Below are 22,056 nucleotides of genomic sequence, written 5' to 3'. Positions count from 1 at the left end.
GTTCTGTCTGCACGCACCCACATTATTTCTAAGTCACTTTTCACCTTTTTGAGGCACAGCCTCGGTAGATTCTAGGTTCATGTTAAATTTTGTTAAATTTGATGTACAGTTTTAAGCCATTTTCATTGTGCGTGCTATATCCAGCATCCCATGTTAATATAGTGCTGAATACAAACTTCAAAAGTAAATTTTTAAATTTTGTCCGATGGGTTGTTGGTCAGAAATTTCCAGAGTGGAAGGGAAAAGCTGTTTTAAAAAGAAATTACAAAACAAATTCTTGTAGAAAGCGCACAGCACTGCTGTATTTTTTTTAATGCATATAGTGCTACTAATCACTTGTTTGATACTTATAGGGTCGATGTAGGGAATAACCATCTATTGTGTGGTGTACTCCAGATTGTTGCTCTGTTTTTGCTGGCTGTAAAATTCTGTGCACTTTACTCATGCTAACCAGTCGTAAAGCAACTGTGCTCCCCATTTTATGATTCCACTCTATTTACTTATCCACCTACATCCACTGTCTGGTCAGGACCCTCACTCACCCTCACCCTCACTCTCACTCACCCTCACTCACCCTCACTCACCCTCACCCTCAACCCCTCACTCACCCTCACTCACTCACCCTCACCCACCCTCACCCTCACTCACTCTCACTCACCCTCACTCTCACTCACACTCACCCTCAACCCCTCACCCTCACACAGTGCAATAGGTCTCGGAGCATTTGAGTTAGAGCTTTTACATTTGTTTATGGCTTTTTTTCTTTGTAATTCTTTAGCATTGCCTACAGGAAACAAAAATGCTAAAGATTTACAAAAAAAACCCATAAACAATTCTAAAAGCACTAACTCTAATGCTGCGAGACCTATTGCATTTCCAATGCTTGTTAGAACTCCTCTTTTTGTGAAGAGATTTTTCCTGGGAAGTTTTCTGATGTTTTCTTCCCTCACCTGAGGAGACTTCTTGATATCTAGACCGCTTGCTAGATGTGGAAGCTCGGTCCTCTTCCTAAGCTGAAGAAGGATGTTCTTTAGGTTTGAGCCATAAAAGTAATCTTGCCTCTCTGTCCCTCAGAGTCTTGCTCGGGAAGGTAGGCAGATTTTACAGTCTTTAGCCTCGTGTTTGGGGTAGAGGCAATAAAGACAACCTTTATGAAGATCATTAACAGGGATCCTCTTCTTCTCACAGGTGCTGCAGGAGCGGAAGAGGCCCTTTTTGTCAGACATAGTTGCTTGAAGAGTTGAAGAGAAGAAAACTGAGTAACACTCAGGGAGACTCCCTTCCACACGACGTGCGGTGAAAAATCTGAGGAGAACTGCTTCTATTGGGAGTGTTCTAGAAGGTGTGGATGGCTGATTGGTTGGAGCCGACTTTTGGTCCTTTTCCTATAAGGACATAGATAGGCTACTAAGATATGGCCTTTTGGCCTCTTTTGGCTTATTTGTTATTTATGGCACTACTTTTGTATTTTACCGTGGGACCCCCATCTCGGCGACAGGGAATGATTCAGGCATGTGAATCTATGAAAGATACCCCAATACTGGATAAACAATGTTGTAATTTTCACAGGTAAGTACACGACTTACAATTGCAGTTTTCAGGTTTTAGAACCAACATTGGGCAAGGGTCAGGTAAATGTAGCGACTGCACCACCAGCGGCACTCGGGCAACCGGGCCCAGAAGTCAAATTCGGTCACTGGGGTCCAATGTTAGTCAATCAAGACGGGGGGCAAGTAAAGACGTGCCAGTTGAAGGTAAGCAAAATCGGAGTTGGGGGGTCAATCTCTGGGGGCATAGACCAGTACTGATGGGGTCGCGAGGCAGCACCAAACAACTCTAAGCAGCACAGAGGCGGCGGGGTGTAGGGTTCTAACAGCCCTGGGTTCCCAATACAAATCAATGGAGAATGAAGATTTCGAACAAAGGTTGCAGGCTTGGAACAAAAAGCTGGATGAAGGGAACCAGTGGCTCTGGAGGTAAGCTGGAGTGTTGAGGAGCTCAGGGACACCGTCGGTTGAGCTCACCAAGGCCGGAGGCTGTGGGTGCACCAGAGCTAGTCACAGTTGGTGGGACTCTATGTGTTGAGGTTGCAGGCGTTGTCGTGGAATCAAGGAGAGGTCATTCTGGGGTAGACTTGAGCTCAGGACCACTAGGGAACCTTGTAGGGATTGGTGGGCCACTCCGACTTGGGCCAGAAGAATTGTGGCAGAGGTAGGTCGGACGGTCTGGCAGTGCAGCTTAGCAGGCCACTGGAGCTCTTAGTGTTGGTTTCTTTGTGGACAGGGCCGCTGTCCTCTGAAGTTCCTGGTCTTTGGGGCAGGCAGGCAGTCCTCCAGGGTTGTGGAGGTCGCTGGTCCTAAAGGACGAGTTGATTTTTGGAGTAGGTTTCTCTGAGGGCTGCAGACAGGCCAGAAGGGCTGGGGGCCAAGTTAGTGGTCGTCTGGAGGTTTTACCGCTGGTACGTCACTTCGGTCCTTCCTCTTTACTTCGCCAGTTACCGTAGAACCAGGTTTCAGGGGTGCCCCTAAATACTCAATGTAGGGACGGTACTGGTTCTGGCAGGTAGTACCCAATGGGCTCCTTACCTTTAGGGTGACTACATACTTTGTATGTCCATTACCTTTGGGGAAGGGGCATAACCCTAATCCTATTGGCTGAAATCCTCACAACCAATAGGGAAGTGTTTTGAAGAAGGGGGTTGCTTCAGCTCAGGACTCCTTAGGGGTGGTCCTGGCAGAGGGGATACACCTCTCCAGCTTACTAATTTTCCCGCCGACCTTGCCGCTACATGCGGGGCTTGGTCAGGCAGACATCTCCACTAGCTGAAGAGGCCCTGGCTAGCACAACAACGGGCAGAAGCCTTTCAGGCTCACCACCCTTGAATGCTATTCCTGCTTGGGGGTAGGTGTGAAGCAACTCCACCCACAGCAGACTGTTTCTGTCCCACTAGAGCACAAGGCTCCTACCTCAGGGGGTTATAAACGTGTCTGGAAGTGGCAGTCTGGTGCAGACCAGTCAGCCACACCCTAGCGGTTGGGTTGGTTTTCAGGGGGCACCTCTGAGATGTACTCTGAATGCACTTATTAATAAATCCAACACTGGCATCAGTGTGGGCTTATTAATCTGAGATGTTTGGTACCAAACATCTTGTGATCCGGTGAAGCCATCATGGAGCTGTATAACTCATATTGACAAGCTTCCAGCCCATGGCTTCACTATGCACTTTTAATGTCTGAGAATGGCCTTAGACACTATTGGGGCATATCTGCTCATGCAGTTAAGTCCTCTCAAGAGGTACACTGCACCCTGCCTTAGGGCTGGAAGGCCGGCTCTAGGGGTGAGTGACCTATGCCTCTTGAGGTGCTGGCAGGCCTGGCACACAGGGATGTGTGCCAGGTCGACTTCATTTTTAGCTGTACCAAAACTTGCAGGCTGCCGCAGCAGTGTGCATGTGTTTGGTGAGGGGTCTCCGAGGGTGCCATAGTACATGCTGCAGCCCTTAGAGACCCTCTCGGATCCCAATGCACTTGGTACCACTGGTACCTTTTACAAGGGGCTTATATATGGGCCAGAGGTATGCCAATTGTGGAAACAAAGGTACAGTTTTGGAAACTAACACAGGCACTGGGAACCGGATTGGCAGGGATCCAGGGCACATTCAGTCAAAATTGCATTCTGAATCAGGCAAGAAGCAGGGGGTGATCATGCCAAAAGGAGCACTTTCCAACATAAAAAAAAACATCAGTGACATTTTACTATACATTACTCTCATGGCTGACCATGTTGCTACCTTTAAGTAAATCAAATTAATAAATTAACTCTTCCAGGTACCAAGCTACAAAATATCAACGTGGATGGCTGTCTAGAGATATACAGGCTTTTATTATCAGAGTGACTGTCTATACTTCAGCCCCTCTGGCAATCCGTGGGTATTTCAAATACTATCTCCCAGTTGACATTCAACACTCACGTCATTGGCCACTCCGGTGTGGATTAGGTCACGCAGAAATTTCATGACACTGCAGTTGGCATCCCGATGGTCTAAGGTGGTTGAGGCGATAGCCCACTGCAAGATGTGTATCACCACCTGACTACGCAACAGGGTGATGGGGCTGCGCTGGACAAACCTTCAGCATAAAAGAGGGAGAGAAGTCAGCAAGTGAAACCAATGATGGAGAAGAAAACAATTAAGAGCATTTTACATCGTTTTGTAAGCACTTATTTCACTTATAAATAAGTGTAGTGACAGTTTACAAAAGGCTGACAATAGTCTTGAATACGGTTAGGTGGGCTGAACACATTCAGTAAAGATTCTAGGCAAACGGTCTTTAAACTTGGGAAGAAATGAAAGGCATGGCAAGTTGAAAGGAGAAATTTTGAAAGTTTGAGGGGAATTTGAGTTCATCAACAATTAATTAGGTGTTGGTGGAGCATGATTGTGAAGCGACATTATGAGAGGAGATGTTCAAGAGGTCAAAAAACCAGACCGGTGACAGGGAAAGCGTGTGAAGTGGCAGGACTGGACTTGGAAGCAGAGGAAAGGCATAAAGAAAGGAAACAATATATTGCAAATTCTTATAAAAAGATAATGGATGTATGCCATACACTAAACTACACATGCTTTACAAAAAGAGGGAAAAGACTTAGCCATACCACTTATGGCAAAAAATATTTAGGCATATAATATCTACACACACATTGCACGAGAGCGGCCCTCCTGATTAAGGTGTTATTTATTTATCTATTTATTTATAAAGCGCGAAATTCATCATTTGAGATATCGCGGTGCTAAGAACGAACTACTGGTGAGTAGGGTCTGATTAGTTGATGGAGATAATATCAGTCTTTGGGGAATAGGTATGTTTTAAGTTTTTTCATGAAGGTGTTGTATTCTTTAATCAGCCGGAGTTCAACTGGAAGATCATTTCAGTGCATTGATGCGAGATGTGAGAAGGTGCGGCCGCCTGCCCTGGACTTTTTAATCTTTTTCGTTTCGGCGAGTGGTTGGTGTTGTGAGCTTAGTGGTCTGATGGGAGTGTAGAATCGTATTTTATTTTGAAGGAACTTGGGGCCTGTGTCATGGAGTTTTTTGTGGGCATGCTCTAAGAGTTTGAAGCGTGCTCTTTGGCGCATGGGCAGCCAGTGAAGTTGTTTTAGATAGTCCTTTGCTGAGCTGTGTTTGTCTTTGTTACACAACAGTTTGGCTGCAGCGTTTTACACCACCTGTAGGCATTTGAAGAGGTAGTCTGGCATGCCTACAAAGAGCATTGCCATAGTCCAGTCGACTGCCCAGCAGGGCTTGCGTGACTGTCGTCCTGCTCTCTAATGGGATCCATGGAGCGAGCCTTTTTAGAAGCTTCAGAGTGGCAAAGCTTTTTCCACACAATGTCCGTATATGGTCCTGCATGGATAGTTTGTCGTCGATTGTTAAGCCCAGGTTATTGGCACATTGCTTGGGTGCTGAGGCGTCTCCAAGTGAGGAGGGCCACCAGGATGCGTCCCAGATGTGTTTAGCTTCCTCGAGGAGCAGGATTTCAGATTTGTCTGTGTTTCACTTTAGGCAGTGGTCTGACATCCAATTGGCCATTTCGGTGAGACAGCTGTTAAGTTTTGGTGTAATCGTGCCCTTCTCTGATGGTGATTGTTAGTTGCGTGTCATCTGCACAGCAGCACACACCAAAATCCCACTTTGTCCCAATTTTTGCGAGGAGTGAAACATGGGCATTAAACAACGTGGGGCTGAGGGATGCTCCCTGCGGGACCCCGCAATTCATTTTTTTGGTTTGGATGAGAAAGCACTATAATAGCACGATTTGAGTTCTATTGCTGAGGAACAAGCTGAGCCATTGAAGGGCCTTCCCGTGTATCCCTTTCCCACATAGGGTTTCTACCAAGAGGTGGTGAGAGACCATGTTGAACGCTGCAGACGGATCTAATAGGATTAGGGCCACAGCCTGGCCCTGGTCCAGTAATGCTCTTATGTTGTCCGTGACGGGCAGAAGAGTTGCTTCTGTGCTGTTGGTGGCCCTAAATCCTGTTTGAGAGGGGTCCAGTAGGTTGTTGTCCTCCAGGTAGTTGGACAGCTGTCTAATGACCAGCTTCTCTAGTACTTTGGAAAGGTACGGGAGTTGGGAGATTGGTCTGAAATGAGCCGGGTTGGTCACATCGGCGCCTGCCTTTTTTAGTAGTGGGGTTACTATGGCTTGTTTCCATGTCTCGGTGAAATGTGCTGTTTCTAATGATTTGTTGAATAGCTGCGTAATAGATGTGGCAAGGGTGGGTGTGAGCTGCCTAAATATAAAGTGTGGACAAGGGTCAAGGGGTGATCCTGATTGAGTTGAGATAAAATGTTTTTAAAATGCGCTACTTTAGGAAAAAGACAGTCTTGGCACAATATTTTAAACTACCAGCATCTTGTGAGGTCAGGCACCCGCCTACTCACCGCAATGTTACATATACACAATGAAACATCTGTTAAAAGGGATTTCAGAGGAACTCAAGATAATGAGGGTATGATGGGATGTGCTGCATGGATTTCTGCCAGAGTTTATGTGCTGTACATCTAGCCACTATGAGCCCATTTAATCCTGGGGCGCTCTGTCCCTCGTTTGGACTTCCCTACCTTGAGCTTTTTCACAACTTTTCTCCAATGCAGGCCTCCATGAGGCAATGAAACATCACAAATGGTAGCGACAGAGATGGAACTAGATGGATGACTAAGGAGCATTTGAAGAGGACCCCAACTGTGGAGAAGTTGTGGCTGTGAGGGTCCGGAGAGGGAACGGTGATGTGCGCCTAATCCTCCCAGGCATTTGCTACCCCACAATCCATTTGAAATGATGTGGCTACCACAACCCCAAATGAACACTCTAAAACATTGCCTCAACATACATGTCCCTAAATACAGAAATATCTTGGTGCAATCCTATAGACGTTCAAAGACGTGCTCTAAGAAAAAAGACAACGTTAACTAGATCCAAGGACCATCAAGACCGAAATTCAGACTTAAGTGCCCAGGACACCTATTTGTGATTAGACTTTGACCCAATTCTCACAGTGATGGAAGCAGAAGGCTCACTCTCTGCTTCCAGATTGACAAAGCCACAGTCGAGTGTTAAGGTCTCAAGAATCATTCCAGTTGCTCTACATCCCTATTAAGGGTCTTGAAAAGTGGGCAAAGAGCTCAAACACAGAGGCTTCTACACTTGGACTGTACTCCTGCCCTGGGAGACCCTAAAAGAAAAAAAATCATACTGGAGATGGTGTATCCAGTGGGACGGACGCATTCCTTCAATGGTCCGTGAGATATTGTTGCTGAACTCAATGTCAAGGTGAAAGAAGAGGTACTACGAACTGTATCACCGAATGAACCGACATACTTTCAGAACTGTACCTGCTACAAACTCAGAATTTAACATTGCATGCATAGCCCTAATTTTAAAGACAGGAAGAGGTCCCCTCGGTTATTGGAACTAGAGAACTAGCTCACTTTTGAACTAGGATATCAAAATATTGGCTAAAGTACTTGCAAACTGACTTAAAAAAGTGATACCATGCATCATACACGATAAGTAGGTTTCATGCCAGGGAGATCTCCTCAAGAAACCATCTGAGGACACTCCTTCACATTTTGGTAGACCAGGAATAATCTGAACGAGGCAATGTCCCTCTCCATCGGATGCAGAAAAAGCCTTTGATTGAGTGGAGTGGGCTACCTATCCGGTACAATAACATGTGGGATTCAGTCAGCGATTACTGAAGGTGGTTCAATCCCTATACAATAAATCAAAAGTGCAAATGAATAGGAGTGGCTATCTATCAGAAACAATACCAATAGGCAGGGAGACACAAGAGAGATTCCCCCTATTTTTCCATCGCTCTAGAACCACTGGCGATCACTATCAGAGGGGAGCCAGACACTGCTGGAATTTAAATGAAATTTATGCTTTAAACAGACGATATTATGCGGACACAATTTTCTCCCAAATCATCTTTAAAAGCACTGATGTCTACAATCACAAACTTTCTATCATCTTCGGTTATATACACTGGGCAAAGTGAAGGCATGCGCATGGTAAGAACCACCACCAAAGGCTTGCTAATCAGGCTTTCCCTTGAATGTGTCTCATGTAAAATTAAACAGCTGAGCATCCTGATCAGAAGTAACATTACCTTTATGTTGCAAGATAATGAAACAGATGATGGATTAAATACAGCAGGATTTTAAGAGATGGAAACATCTACAACTCTCCCTGTGGGGCAAGATTCAAACTGTAAAGATGATAGTTGCTCCTAGATTTAACTATATATTTGGCAAGCTCCCACAGATCATTCCCTGCTAAACGCTGCACTACACCGATTCCCAGATTAAAGAGTACTATGGGGAGAAATTAGCCCCAGATTGAACATAGTAAAATTATAAGCAGACACTCTCTTCCCCCACTTCCCCCTCCAGAGGACAGACTTCACAAGATCAAATACTACTATGCAGCCCAACAACTTCTTCCAAGAGGACATGAAAACACCACATTGGTTATAAAATAATGTAACTTCCAGAAAGAAGCAACAGGAAGACCGGTTTTATACAGGAGGCATGCTGGAACCACTAACCCCCTCGATTCCGATGCTTATCTCCTAGGTGAAAAACTGGAGGTCTCTCCACTGCCCGCTGAAACAGAGCGGCTTTCTATATGTCAGGGCTGCTCTCTAGCTTAATGCAGAGCTAAACATAGGTAAAGCCCCCTTCACCTGGCCAGACTGGACCTCCAAGGTGAGAGAAGTTGGCCTGGTATATGATGTTCACTGTGAGAAGTTGGCCCGATATATGATGCTCACTAGTCCTAGTGAGCATCATATATCAGGCCAACTTCTCACATTAGTGTGCAGCGGTTGGGATTTGAGCTTGCTGTTGTTTTTTACCACGTATAACCTTGAAATATAATTTGAAAGATCACATAAGGTACCTAGGTACATATAACAAGCTTAGAAATACTCTGAGTTCTACTGAACCAGCTGTTGTAGTAGAAAGGGCCTAGCACACCCTGACTACAACTCTTAGCAAGGGATCAGTAGGAAAACTCATAGTGTAGGTAGGTGCATCACTTACACCTCACTAGAAGCATGTCTACCCATGGAGAGTCTTCAGAGACTCCCCAAGTGGTTAGTGACCCTCCACAGGTCCTTTCCAGATATGCAGCTCTCAGTTTCCAGGAGATGAGACAATTGTTTACCTCCAGGAAATTGAAACAGGGTTCTAACCCTACCACTCCTTTTCTGTTAGGTCTCTTAGAGACATATGATGCTAGAAAGGCTTCTAACACAGATGGGAGCATGCCAGCCTTAGAGGGTACCCTTGGAGATCCAGACCTCCCTGAAACAGAGAATGTAGAAGAGGAGGAGGAAGAAGAGGAACCATCTGGGGATGAGGCAGACAATGGTCCTGAGTTAGTCAGCAGACTTACAAGGGCCAACTTAGACCTACATAGGGAAGGATCTGGGGGACCCCCAGTACTGACCCTGAGCAGGCCTAACCTTGGAGTTAGAAGAGATAGATCTCATTCTAGGGACTCCAATACATCTGTGCACTCTCATGCCTCTGCTCAGAGGAGAAGGACTTCTCCCCAGAGGAGAATGACTTCCCCTCAGAGGAGAGAGCATGAAGCAAGGATGAGACAAGCTAATCTGAGGATCCAGAGGGAAGAACTTGCCCTTGCCAAGGAGAAGCTTGCATTTGCTAGAGAGCAACAGTTGAGTGGGGTAGTCCCCACTGGTGGCAGCAATATCCCTAAGGATAAAGACAGGAGTTTTGATAATAGACACCTAAATAAAATAGTGCCCCCCTATAAGACAGGGGATGATATCCACAAGTGGATGACTGCTTTGGAGAGAGCCTGCAAAGTACAACAGGTACCCCAGAGTCAGTGGACAGCTATATTGTGGCTCTCCTTTGAAGGTAAAGGTAGAGACAAGCTCCTCACTGTTAGGGATGAGGATGCTAATGATTACCAAGTCTTGAAACTTGCTCTGATTGATGGGTTTGGCTTAACCACTGAACAGTACAGGTTGATGTTCAGGGATACCCAGAAAACTCAGCCTCAAGATTGGACTGACTTTGTTTATTGTGCCACTAAGGCTCTGGAGGGCTGGTTACTGGGAAGTAAAGTTACTGATTACACAGGATTGTATAATCTAATTATGAGAGAGCACATCTTAAATAATTGTCAGAACCAGTTGTTGCATCAGCACTTGATTGACTCAGATCTGACCTCTCCCCAAGAATTGGGAAAGAAGGCAGACAGATGGGTCAGGACAAGGGTCAAGCAGCAGAACCAGAACCAGGGTGGTGGCCAGAAGAAAGCAGACCAGAAGGGTAATGAGAATAAGCAAAATGACCAGAAGTCTTCAACAGGGCCCAAACAACCTAAGGAGGGTGGGTCCCAAACTTCCCAAAGGAAGAAGAATGATGGTCCTAAGAAACCATGGTGCCAATACTGTAAAAGTAAGACTCACTGGTTTAGTGAGTGCACCAAGAAAGGCCAAACTCCTACCACTACTGTCCCTAAGACACCTGCACCCCCTAGTACAGTTAGTAGTGGTAGTGTACCTCCCAAGGCTATAGTTGGGTTAACCCTGGGAACTGAGGTGGGTTCTGACTTAGTTAGAATTCCTACTCAGGCAGTTCTTGTTTGTACTGGGGACATGGATATGACCCCTACTGTAAGTCCTAGTACTCTGGGCAAATACAGGCAAACGCCTTTAATCAATGGAAAGATGGCTCAGGCCTACAGGGACACATGTGCCAGTGTCACTATGGTGACACCAACATTTGTGGGCCCTGACCAGATCATGCTAGGTCAGATTACCTAGTGACCAATGCTAGCAAGGTCACTACCAATCACAGTATGGCAATTGTTAATTTCTCCTGGGGAGGGGTAACTGGCCTCAAAAAGGTTGTAGTTAGTTCAGACCTCCCAGTAGATTGTCTTTTGGGCAATGATTTGGAACCCTCACTGTGGTCAGATGTGGAGTACAGGACTCATGTAGAAATGCTAGGTCTCTCCTCACATGTCCTTGCTGTGACTAGGTCACAGGCCAAGAAATGCCCAGCTGAACAAGTGCTGGATCCTGGAAGAATGGACCAGACACTACCCAAGAGAAGGAATGGTAGGGTTAAGGCAGAGCCTTCCCCCTTGCCTCAGGTTGAGGATCAGCCCTCTCAGGAGGCTGACCCAGAGACCCCAGAAGGAACTGTCCTAGAAGAGCTTGAACCTGATCAGGTTGAGTTTCTTGGGACAGGGGGACCTTCCAGGGCAGACTTGAGGCAGGCACAGTTAGACTGTTCCTCTCTTGAACCCCTCAGACAGCAGGCTGCTGCTGAGGCTGCAGGGAATGCTACAGGTGCCCATAAAGTTTATTGGGAAGATGGACTCCTATACTCTGAGGCAAGAGACCCCAAGCCTGGTGCTACCAGGAGGCTGGTCATCCCCTTGTCTCTTAGAGGTTTCCTTCTCACCTTAGCCCATGAGATTCCCCTTGCAGATCACTTAGGCCAGAACAAGACTTGGGACAGGCTTGCCCCACACTTTCACTGGCCTCATATGTCTGAAGACACTAAAGAGTTTTGTCGCTCATGTGTCACCTGCCAAGCCAGTGTCAAATCAGGTGGCACAACAAAGGCCCCCCTCATACCACTACCTGTGGTGGGGGTTCCCTTTGAAAGAGTGGGGATTGACATTGTTGGACCAATGGACCCCCCAACAGCATCTGGGCACAGATTTATACTGGTGGTAGTGGATCATGTCACCAGGTATCCAGAAGCTATTCCCCTTAGGACCACTACAGCTCCTGTTGTGGCCAGGGCCCTTCTTGGAGTTTTCTCCAGAGTGGGGTTTCCTAAGGAGGTTGTCTCTGACAGAGGTGCAAACTTCATGTCAGGATACTTGACTGCAATGTGGAAGGAATGTGGTGTCAATTATAAATTCACCACACCCTATCACCCACAGTGCAATGGGCTTGTTGAGAGATTTAACAAGACCCTCAAAGGGATGATAAAAGGGTTACCTGAAAAGCTCAGGCGAAGATGGGACATCCTTTTACCCTGCCTCCTGTTTGCTTACAGAGAGGTCCCACAGAAGGGGGTTGGTTACAGCCCTTTTGAGCTTCTGTTTGGGCATCCTGTAAGAGGACCCCTATGTCTTGTGAAGGAAGGATGGGAGTTACCTCTCAAAAAGCCTAAGCTTGACATAGTGGACTATGTACTTGGTCTCCGCTCCAGGATGGCAGAGTACATGGAGAAGGCATCTAAAAACCTTGAGGCCAGCTAAGAACTTCAAAAAGCTTGGCATGACCAAAAGGCTGTCCTAACTGTGTATCATGCAGGACAGAAGGTGTGGGTGTTGGAGCCAGTGGCCCCAGCAGCTCTCCAAGACAAATGGTCTGGACCCCATACCATTATTGAGCAAAAAGGGAGAAGTCACCTACTTGGTGGACATGGGAACTCCCAGGAGCCCTCACAGAGTACTTCATGTGAATAGGCTCAAAGCATTTGTCAACAGGGAGGACATGGGCTTGCTCATGGCCACAGATGAGGGGCAGGAGGAAGAGAGTGACCCTCTCCCAGACCTGCTCACTCAGAACCCTGATGATGGGTCAGTAGATTGTGTAGTCTTTTCTGACAGCCTCTCTGCTCATCAACAAGAGTATTGTAAACAGGTTCTTCAATCCTTCAGGCAAATGTTTTCTCTGACCCCCAGTCAGACAAACTGGTGCACACATGAGGTGGACACTGGAGACAGTCTGCCTATAAAGAGTAACATCTACAGGCAACCTGACCACGTCAGGGACTGCATAAAGAAAGAAGTACAAAAGATGTTGGAATTGGGAGTCATTGAACCCTCAGAGAGCCCTTGGGCTAGTCCTGTAGTTCTAGTGCCTAAACCTCACACCCAGGATGGTAAGAGAGAGATGAGGTTTTGTGTAGACTACAGGGGTCTCAATGCTGTCACTAAGACAGATGCCCATCCAATACCCAGGGCAGATGAACTGATAGATAAGTTGGCTTCTGCAACTTTCTTATGTACATTTGACTTCACAGCTGGTTATTGGCAGACCAGGTTAGCGGAGGATGCCAAGGCCAAAACAGCATTTTCTACCCCAGGAGGTCATTACCAATTTGTGGTGATGCCCTTTGGTTTGAAAAATGCACCTGCCACTTTTCAAAGGTTGGTGAACCAAATTCTCACTGGGTTGGATGACTTCTGTGCAGCATATCTAGATGATATTGCTGTCTTTAGCTCCACCTGGGAGGATCACCTGATCCACCTGAGCAAAGTTTTGGAGGCCCTGCAAAAGGCAGGCCTCACTATCAAGGCTACTAAGTGCCAGATAGGGCAGAGTCAGGTTGTGTACCTGGGCCACCTTGTGGGTGGAGGCCAGGTTCAACCATTGGAGAGCAAGATACAGGCCATAAAGGACTGGGCTCCTCCAACCACCCAGACACAGGTCAGAGCTTTCTTGGGCCTGTCTGGTTCCTATAGGAAGTTTGTCAAGAATTATGGGTCCATTGTGACACCACTTAATGACCTGACAAGCAAGAAAATGCCAAAGAAAGTTCAGTGGACAGTTAGCTGTCAGAAGGCATTTGATGACCTAAAGCAGGCCATGTGTTCTGCACCTATTCTCAAGAGTCCTGACTACTCCAAAACCTTCATTGTCCAAACAGATGCATCTGAGTTGGGTGTGGGAGCTGTTTTCTCAACTGAATATTGATGGTCATGACCAGCCCATTGCTTTTATAAGCAGAAGGCTGACCCCCTAGAGAGAAACGTTGGTGAGCTATTGAGAGGGAGGCCTTTGCTGTGGTTTGGGCCCTGAAGAAGTTGAGACCATACTTGTTTGGAACTCATTTCAAGATTCAGACCGACCATAAGCCCCTCTAATGGCTAAATCAGATGAAGGGTGAAAACCCCAAACTTCTTAGGTGGTCCATTTCCCTACAGGGGATGGACTTTATAGTGGAGCACAGACCAGGGACTGACCATGGCAATGCAGATGGTCTCTCCAGGTATTTCCACTTAGAACAGGAAGACTCACCTGGTCAAGGTTAGTTTAATGTCCCTACGTTTGGGGGGGGGGGGTTATGTAGGAGAGTGGGGTCTGCAATCCTATGGTCACCCCAGATTTTTGCTTTTTGCTTCACTGGTTTACGACTTTCCCTGGCTGTGGGCCTGCTAATCAGACCCACAGCCTAGCTGTTCTCTCTCTAAATTGACATCCATGTACTTTAGGTGCATTTACCAATTGGCACTGGGCCACCTTATCAGTCCCTGTACACAGGGCATAGGTGTACCCAGGGCCTACCAGGGGCTGAAGCATGTATTATGCCACCCCTGACTGGCCATCTAAATCTGACACAACTGGCTGCATGGCAGCTGTGTAAACACCCATTGCTGTAGATATAGTATACCTATATCTAACCCTAAAATGGACACATATATTCCTATCAGTCACTCCTATGGAAGGCCTTATCAATCCTGAAGGCAGAGTGTTTGGAATTATGTGAGATGGTGCTCTGGCGGAACCAAGTCCTAATAACTGTTCCATGATAACGCTATACCATATACTCTTAAGTGCATTATCAACCTCGCGGTTAAATGCTAACTCTGGTATAACATTATCAAAACATGTCGAGTAAGGTGTCATACGATTTGGAATACTACCCCATTGCCAATTCCGGCGACGGGGGTAGCATTCCACCTTTCTAGAGGGACACGACATGTATGTAAGTGTGAACCCCGGTTAAAGTTAACTCGAGCCTCAGCATCACAAAATGGATGCTGCCACCACCGACACAAGTCTGACCTCCTGCTGCTGGGAGTCCTTCCAGCGAGGATGGCTTGGACAAAGGGTTTCCTGCCTTGGGAGGTGCTAGCACCACCCCAGACAGGATTTTGTGTATTGAGGTAGGGAGGCCTGAAAGGAATGAGACATGCCTGGGGCACACAAGGTGCCCTGTGCATACACCGGTTCAAACCAGTTGCTGAGGCATCCCTGCCCCAGCTCTGGCGGGAAACCGGACAAAGGATAGGGGGTGTAACCACCCCCCTTCCTGGTCCCACCCAGGGGAGCGACCTAGTCAGTAGTGCAGCCCCCTTTAGGAGAATAAAGGTAGGAGCTGGTCCCATTCCAAATTAGATTATCCTGAACTATTCATCAAGAAGAAACTCTGGCCTTCGACGTTCTGCTCCACAGAAGACTGAAGAATCTCCCTTGTGGACAAGGAGTGTCCACCCTGCAAGTGCAGGCACCATCAAGCGTCCAGCGGCTTCTCTTTGTCGTCTTCCCTCGAGGATCCAGACTTCAGAGCCCGACGAGACCCGGATTCCCAGACCTCTCCGACCTCAACCTGCATCTACAGCAAAGCTGAGACCCGTGGGTGCGACGAGACACGTGGGACCGGCCGTCTTGAATGAACCTGCACTTCGCTTCCAGCACGACTCCCGAGGTAAACTCGACCAAGTGCTTTGGGGACTGAGAAGCCCCAGCCCCGAGCAGCCCCTGCACCGAAGATCAGCCCTCCAGCATCCACGAGATCTGCGTGGGGCCCTTCTGCTTGGTTACTGCTCGACGCGTTGTCTGGTCACGTGCCGGCTGGCTAGTGGCCTCCTAGACGACAAACCTGTGAATTTCCACTGCTGATCTGGTTGCTCCAGATTGGCCCTTGCTCCCTTCCAAAAGAGGGGCACCCCGGACTCTCCTAGTCCGCACCAGACGCTTTTTCCACTCACCGCGTGGGTTGCCTTTGCCAAGGCCTGTTGCCTCCAATCCCGGATCCAACACCGCCGACAGCGAGAGCCTGCGTGGGACAGCTCGTGCCTCCATCCTGGTCGTCGAAGACACCTCCTGGTCCACGTGGCTGCAGTGTCAAGCGTCCACTCTTCACCTGATCGCGACGACGACATCTGGTTCCTTCCTGGTTCCACTCCAGTCACTGGCTAGTGACTGTGAACATTGTCCCCTCTGCTTTCAGGTCTCCTTCTTCAACAATCCACCCTTGGATTGCACCGGACATCTTCCTCCTGGTCGCCTGCAGCATCTTTTCTTTCAGGCTCCATTGACTTCAACGCGAGAACCCGACGCACTTTGACACCTATGCACCCGCAGCCCGTGGGTGAGGTAACGAGAGCATTTCGGTGCTCAAGGGTAGTTTAACTGTCCTAGTGTCCAGTTCCACAGTCGTTGTCGTCCTATCTAGTCAGGATTGTCCGTACTCACCTTTTCTTTGAACTGTACTGTCCATAGACGTTGTTACGCATCTCGCGTGTGAGTTCACACTCTGCACACGCGTTCCGTGGGCCTCCTAGTACTTACCTGAAGTTAGTATAGTGTGGTCCCATCGATCCTACAGCCTCTGGACAGCTCCATTCCGATTATCGACTCTCACATTCCACTTACTTAGTATATGGTTTGTCGTGCCCCTAGGGCACCATTGTAATTTTGTGCGACTTGTAGTATTTTTCGTAAGAGATTGTCATGTGCTTAGCCCTCTGACCTCAAAGAGTTCAGAGGTGTTGTTATTAATAAATATACAGTTTATTTTCATAACAACCTGTGTGGTGTCCTTTCACTTGGTATTCAAGGGGTTATATTGTGGTAAAACAGCTGGCTTCACATGCCAAAAGAGTTTAGCCTAAGACTGCTTTGTCCATGCTACCATTAGGATAGCTGGTCTATAAGGTTGACTTACAACCAATCACCATAAGGGTTGTTTGGACTGATACAAGGTGATCACTAGAACTAGTGAGCATCATATATCAGGCCAACTTCTCACATTCACTATTCTAGTGAACACCTTGCACCAGTCCAAACAACCCTTATGGTGATGGTTGTAAGTCAACCTTATAGACCAGCTATCCTAGTGGTAGCGTGGACAAAACAGTCTTAGGCTAAAAGACTCTTGAGGGCGTGTAAAGCCAGCTGTTTTACCATTTGTAACCCCTTGAATATCAAATGAAAGGACACCACACAGGATATATATAAAATATATATGTATTTATTTACTAACACACTCCTCTGAACTCTTTATGAGATCAGAGGCCAAAGCACATAACAAGTTACTTAATCAGGATACGTTAAGTTGCACAATTTACAGTTAGGCCCTAGGGGCGAAGCAAACCATATATTAAGAAAGTGGTACAAGTACCACATCACGAGAAAAGGAAAGGCCTATGGAATCGCTGGGGCTACACTTTCTGAAGCTTAGTTTACAAGTAGGAGGCCCAGAGGCGGCGGGTGCAGTGTCTTTACACACACGCGGGAGTCAATGTAAAGTCAATGGGAACTTAGAAGTTAGATAAAGAAGGATTTAGGACACTTCCGGTTTAGCTAGGAGGAAACAACTAAAAACCTAGACACTTGGATAGTCAATACCTTTAGGAGCACCGAAGTACTCGCGTTACCTCACCCACGGACGGCGGGTGCATAGGTATCAAGATTGTCGGGTTTCGCCGTTGAAGCCTATGGAGCCTGTGAAGAAAGATGCTGCAGGCGACCAGGAGGAAGATGTCCTGGTGGATCCAAGGGTGGATCGAGGATGAAGAGGACCTGAAAGCAGAGGGGAGAACAGAGTCTGGGTCACTAGCCAGTGACCAAGGTGGAACCAGGATGGAACCAGATGACGTCGAGGAGCAATCAGGTGCTATCTTGAAGCTTGTCTCTTCAGCCACGCGGACCAGGAGGCGTCGAGGACGACCAGGTGCTGGAGGCGAGCTGTCCCACGAAGGTTCTCGCAGATGGAGGGGTCGACTGCTGGATTGGAGTCAACAAGCCTTGGCAAAGGCAACCCATGCAGGATTCAAAGAAGGCTTCTGGTGCAGACCAGCAAGGTCTGAGGTGCCTCACCTTTGCAGGGAGGCAAGGGCCAGTCTGCAGCAACCAGACCAGCGAGTTGGTTCAAAAGGATTGTCGTCACAGAGGCTACTAGCCGACGGGCCAGCAACCGGACAACGCGTCGGGCAGAACACAAGCAGGAGGGCCCCACGCAAAACTCGTGGAGTGTGGAGGGCTGATCTTCAGTGCAGGTGGAGCTCGGATTCGGGGCTTCTCAATCCTCAGTGCACAGCTTCGAGGATACCTCAGGAGCTGCACAGTTAGCAAGTTGCAGGCTTTTCAAGATGTCCGGTCCCACGTGTCTCGTCGCTTCCACGGATCTCAGCTATACTGCAGACGTGAAGAGAGGGTCAGAGAGGTCTGGCAGTCTGGGTCTTGTCAGGCTCTGTGCTCGGGTCCCGGCGGGAGCGTCGACAAAGCAAGCCGTTGATTTTCTGGATGGTGCCTGGTTGCCCAGGGTGGTCACTCCTGGGCCACAAGGGAGATTCTTCAGTCTTCAGCAGAATGTCGAAGGTCCAGAGTTTCGTGTCAAGTTTCAATTCAGGATTAATCTTAAGTCCTAAGACTCAGCTCCTACCTTTATACAACTAAAAGGGGCTGGATTACTTTCTAGGTCCCTCCTATTGGTGGGACCAGGAAGGGGGTGGTTACACCTTCTTTCCTTTGTCCAATTTCGCCCCAGCAACCGGTTTGAACTGGGGTATGCATGGAGCACCTAGTGTGCCCCAGGCAGTGTTTCAATCTATTCAGCCCTCCCTGTCCCAATACACAAAGTCCTGTTTGGGGTGGTGCTCGCACCTCTCCAGGCAGGAAACCTATTGTCCAAACCTCCGTGACTGGAAGGACTCCAAGCAGCAGGAGGTCAGACTTGTGTCTGTGGCAGCAGCGTCCATTTTGTGACTCTGGGGCTCTGGTTAACTTTAACCGGGATAGTCAGCAACAACATGTCTTCTCCCTCTAGAAGGGTGGAATGCTACTCCCGTCGCCAGGATTGGCGAGGGGTAGTATTCCAAAGCTTATGACACCTTACACGACATGTTTAGATAAAGCCAAACCAAAGTTAGCATTCAACCGCGAGGATTATAATGTACTTAAGAGTATATGGTATGGCGATATCATAGAACAGCTAAAAGTACATGGTTCCGAAAGGTGCAGACAGGCTCAGCTCATGCTAGAGCACCATCTCACACATAACCAAACACTCTGCCTCCAGGATTGTTAAGGCCTGCCATAGGAGTGACTTATAGGTTACTGTGCGTCTATATATAAGGTTAGATATAGGAATACTATACCTAAGCAAGGGGTGATTACACGACCTTGCCCCAGCTGAGTGATCAGCCAGTTGTGTCTATTTGTGTGGCCAGCCAGGGGTGGCATAATACATGCTGCAGCCCCTGGTAGGCCTTGGTTACACCTATGCCCTGAGTACCTAGGGTACACTTCTACAGGGGCTGACGAGGTGAACCAATTCCCAATTGGGTATGTACCTAGAGTACATGGTGTAAATTTAGAAAGAGTGCATCTGGGCTGTGGGTCTGATTAGCAGGCCCACAGCCACATCTAAGTCGAAAACCAGTAAAGCAAAGCAAAAAGTGGGGGTGACCATAGGAAGCAGACCCTACTCTCCTACACAACCCCCCCCCCCCAACTTAGGGACATTTATTTTATTTATTTTTATTTTGAAAGTTTTATATAGCGCGGACAAGATCCTTGCAGATATCAGAGCGCTTTACATAGAAGGGGTACATGAGGGAGCATAGTCAGACAGATAAATCAATAGAACAAACAGTACAAATAGGTGGCTGCAAAGCCAATCATGTGAGTAATAAGACAGCTAATACAAATAAGCAAAGGGGTCAAACATGTGGTACAGATCGGTACAGAGTATTAACAGAGTTCGAGATAATAGTTCAAGTGTATTTAGCCATGAGGATAGCTTTTACTTCATTTTTAAAGAGTGTAGTGGAAGAGATAAGCCTGGTTTCGGGAGGGAGTGAGTTCCAGATCCTAGGCGCCATTCCTGAGAAGGAGCGCTTATATGTTTTTTCCTTCCGGAATCTTCGAGGTTTCAGCAGAAGATTGTTTGCGCCTCTAGTGTTTCTAGCTCCGCCAGAGATTGTCAGCTTCTGAGCGAGGTAGCCGGGTGAGTTTAGGTGTACCACCTTGTGTGTCATGCAGGCGATTTTCAGATGTATTCTGGCTTCAAAAGGTAGCCAGTTCAGGGATTTCAAGTCAGGGGTAATATGGGAGTGCTTTTTTGACCCAGTGATGAGTCTCGCTGCAGCGTTTAGAGAAGCTCTTAGGGGTGCGGTTGTAGTTAGGGGGAGTCCGCAGAGGGCGATGCTGCTGTATTCTATTCGAGGGAGGACTAGTGCTTGTACTGCGGTTTGGAAGTCTTTGGCTGGGAGGAAGGGTTTAAGTTTCCTCAGCGTATTGATTTGGAAGTTCGCTCCCTTTGTTGCCTTGCTGATATGTTGCTGCATGTTGAGATTGGTGTTGAGTGTTATGCCTAAAGATTTTGCTGAGTCCACGATGGTGGGTTGGACATTGAGTGCGGTTAGGTGTTTAAGCCAAATTTGAGTGGTGGCGATCTTCGCTGGAGGTGAGATCAGAAGGAACTCTGTTTTCAGGGCATTGAGTTTGAGATGATTATCGGCAAGCCAGGATTGGGTGCCTCTGATCGTTGAGTTCAGGAGCAGGATGTCTTTGGGGGATTGTAATTTGAGATAAAGTTGGGTGTCATCGGCGTACATGTGAAAGTGTACATTGGATGCTTGTAGCAAGGTGGTCAGAGGTTCCATAACTAGGTTTTTCCAGCAGTTTGGCGAGAGTGGGAATATTGGTAATGGGACGGTAATTGTTGAGATCAGAGGGGTCGGCTGTAGGTTTCTTTAGAAGAGGTGTGACTTGTCCAACTTTGAGAGAGTCAGGTATGCTTCCTTGTTGGAGAGAGCTGTTGATAATTTTAGTCCAGAGAGGGCGAAGCTCTTAGGGGTGCAGTTGTAGTTAGGGGGAGACCGCAGAGGGCGATGCTGCCGTAGTCTATGCGAGGGTTGACTAGTCCTTTTACTGCAGTTTGGAAGTCTTTGGCTGGGAGGAAGGGTTTAAGTTTCCTCAAGGTATTTATTTGGAAGTTCGCTCCCTTAGTTGCCTTGCTGATATGCTGCTGCATGTTGAGATTGGCGTCAAGTGTTATGCCTAAAGATTTTGCTGAATCTACGATGGTCGGTTGGACATTGAGTGCAGTTAGGTGCTTAAGCCAAGTTTGAGTGGTAGAGATTTTCGCGGGAGGTGAGATCAGAAGGAACTCAGTTTTCAGAGCATTGAGTTTGAGGTGGTTATCGGCAAGCCAGGATTGGGTGCTTCTGATCGTTGAGTTCAGAAGCATAATGTCTTTGGGGGATTGTAATTGGAGATATAGTTGGGTGTCATCGGCGTACATGTGAAAGTGTACATTGGATGCTTGTAGCAAGGTGGTGAGAGGTTCCATAACTAGGTTGAACAAAGTTGGGGATAGGGAGGATCCTTGGGGGCCACCTAACGATACAGGTACTGGAGAGGACATCAGGTTGTTGCTCTTGAATTTCTGAGACCTGTTGTGAAGAAAGGAAGTGAACCACTTGAGAACAGTTCCAGATAAACCCATTCGTGTGTTTAGTAGTTATAGTAAATTCTCATGTTTAACGGTGTCGAATACTGAAGAGAGATCAAGAAGGATGAGGAGGCAGGTGTCGTTTTGGTCTAGCATTTGAAGTGCGTCGTCAATTATGTGAGTCATAGCAGTTTCTGTACTGTGTCCTGTTCGGAAGCCTGACTGGTGAGGATTGAGGAGATCAAATTGTTCAATGTGTTTAGTCAATTGTAGTTGTGCGCATTTTTCCAGCAGTTTGGCGAGAGTGGGAATATTGGTAATGGGACGGTAATTGTTGAGATCAGAGGGGTCGGCTGTAGGTTTCTTTAGAAGAGGTGTGACTTGTCCAACTTTGAGAGAGTCAGGTATGCTTCCTTTTTGGAGAGAGCTGTTGATAATTTTAGTCCAGAGAGGGAGAAGCAAAGGGGTAAAGTCTTTTACTGCGGTAGCAGGAAGGGGGTCCGTGAGGTGATTGGTGGTTTCAGGGTGCTGAGCAGTTTGCCAATTTCTTCTTCCGTGTATGTGCCAAAGGTTGACCA

At 47.4% G+C, this 22,056-nt stretch overlaps 1 protein-coding gene across 3 annotated transcripts in view; it reads right to left on the bottom strand.

Moving 5' to 3' along the window:
• Positions 1-22,056, bottom strand: part of TNPO3 (transportin 3) — a 1,288,661-nt gene that overhangs the window by 204,079 nt on the left and 1,062,526 nt on the right. For all 3 annotated transcript variants that reach the window (XM_078677788.1, XM_078677785.1, XM_078677786.1), the window contains exon 19: positions 3,971-4,127. In XM_078677788.1, the coding sequence (XP_078533914.1) occupies positions 3,971-4,127 (157 nt within the window). The remainder of the gene's footprint in view (positions 1-3,970; positions 4,128-22,056) is intronic.

The sequence above is a fragment of the Lissotriton helveticus genome, chromosome 1_1 (assembly GCF_964261635.1).
Source record: "Lissotriton helveticus chromosome 1_1, aLisHel1.1, whole genome shotgun sequence".
Classification (NCBI taxonomy): Eukaryota; Metazoa; Chordata; class Amphibia; order Caudata; family Salamandridae; genus Lissotriton; species Lissotriton helveticus.
This window is presented reverse-complemented; position numbering and strand designations above follow the sequence as displayed.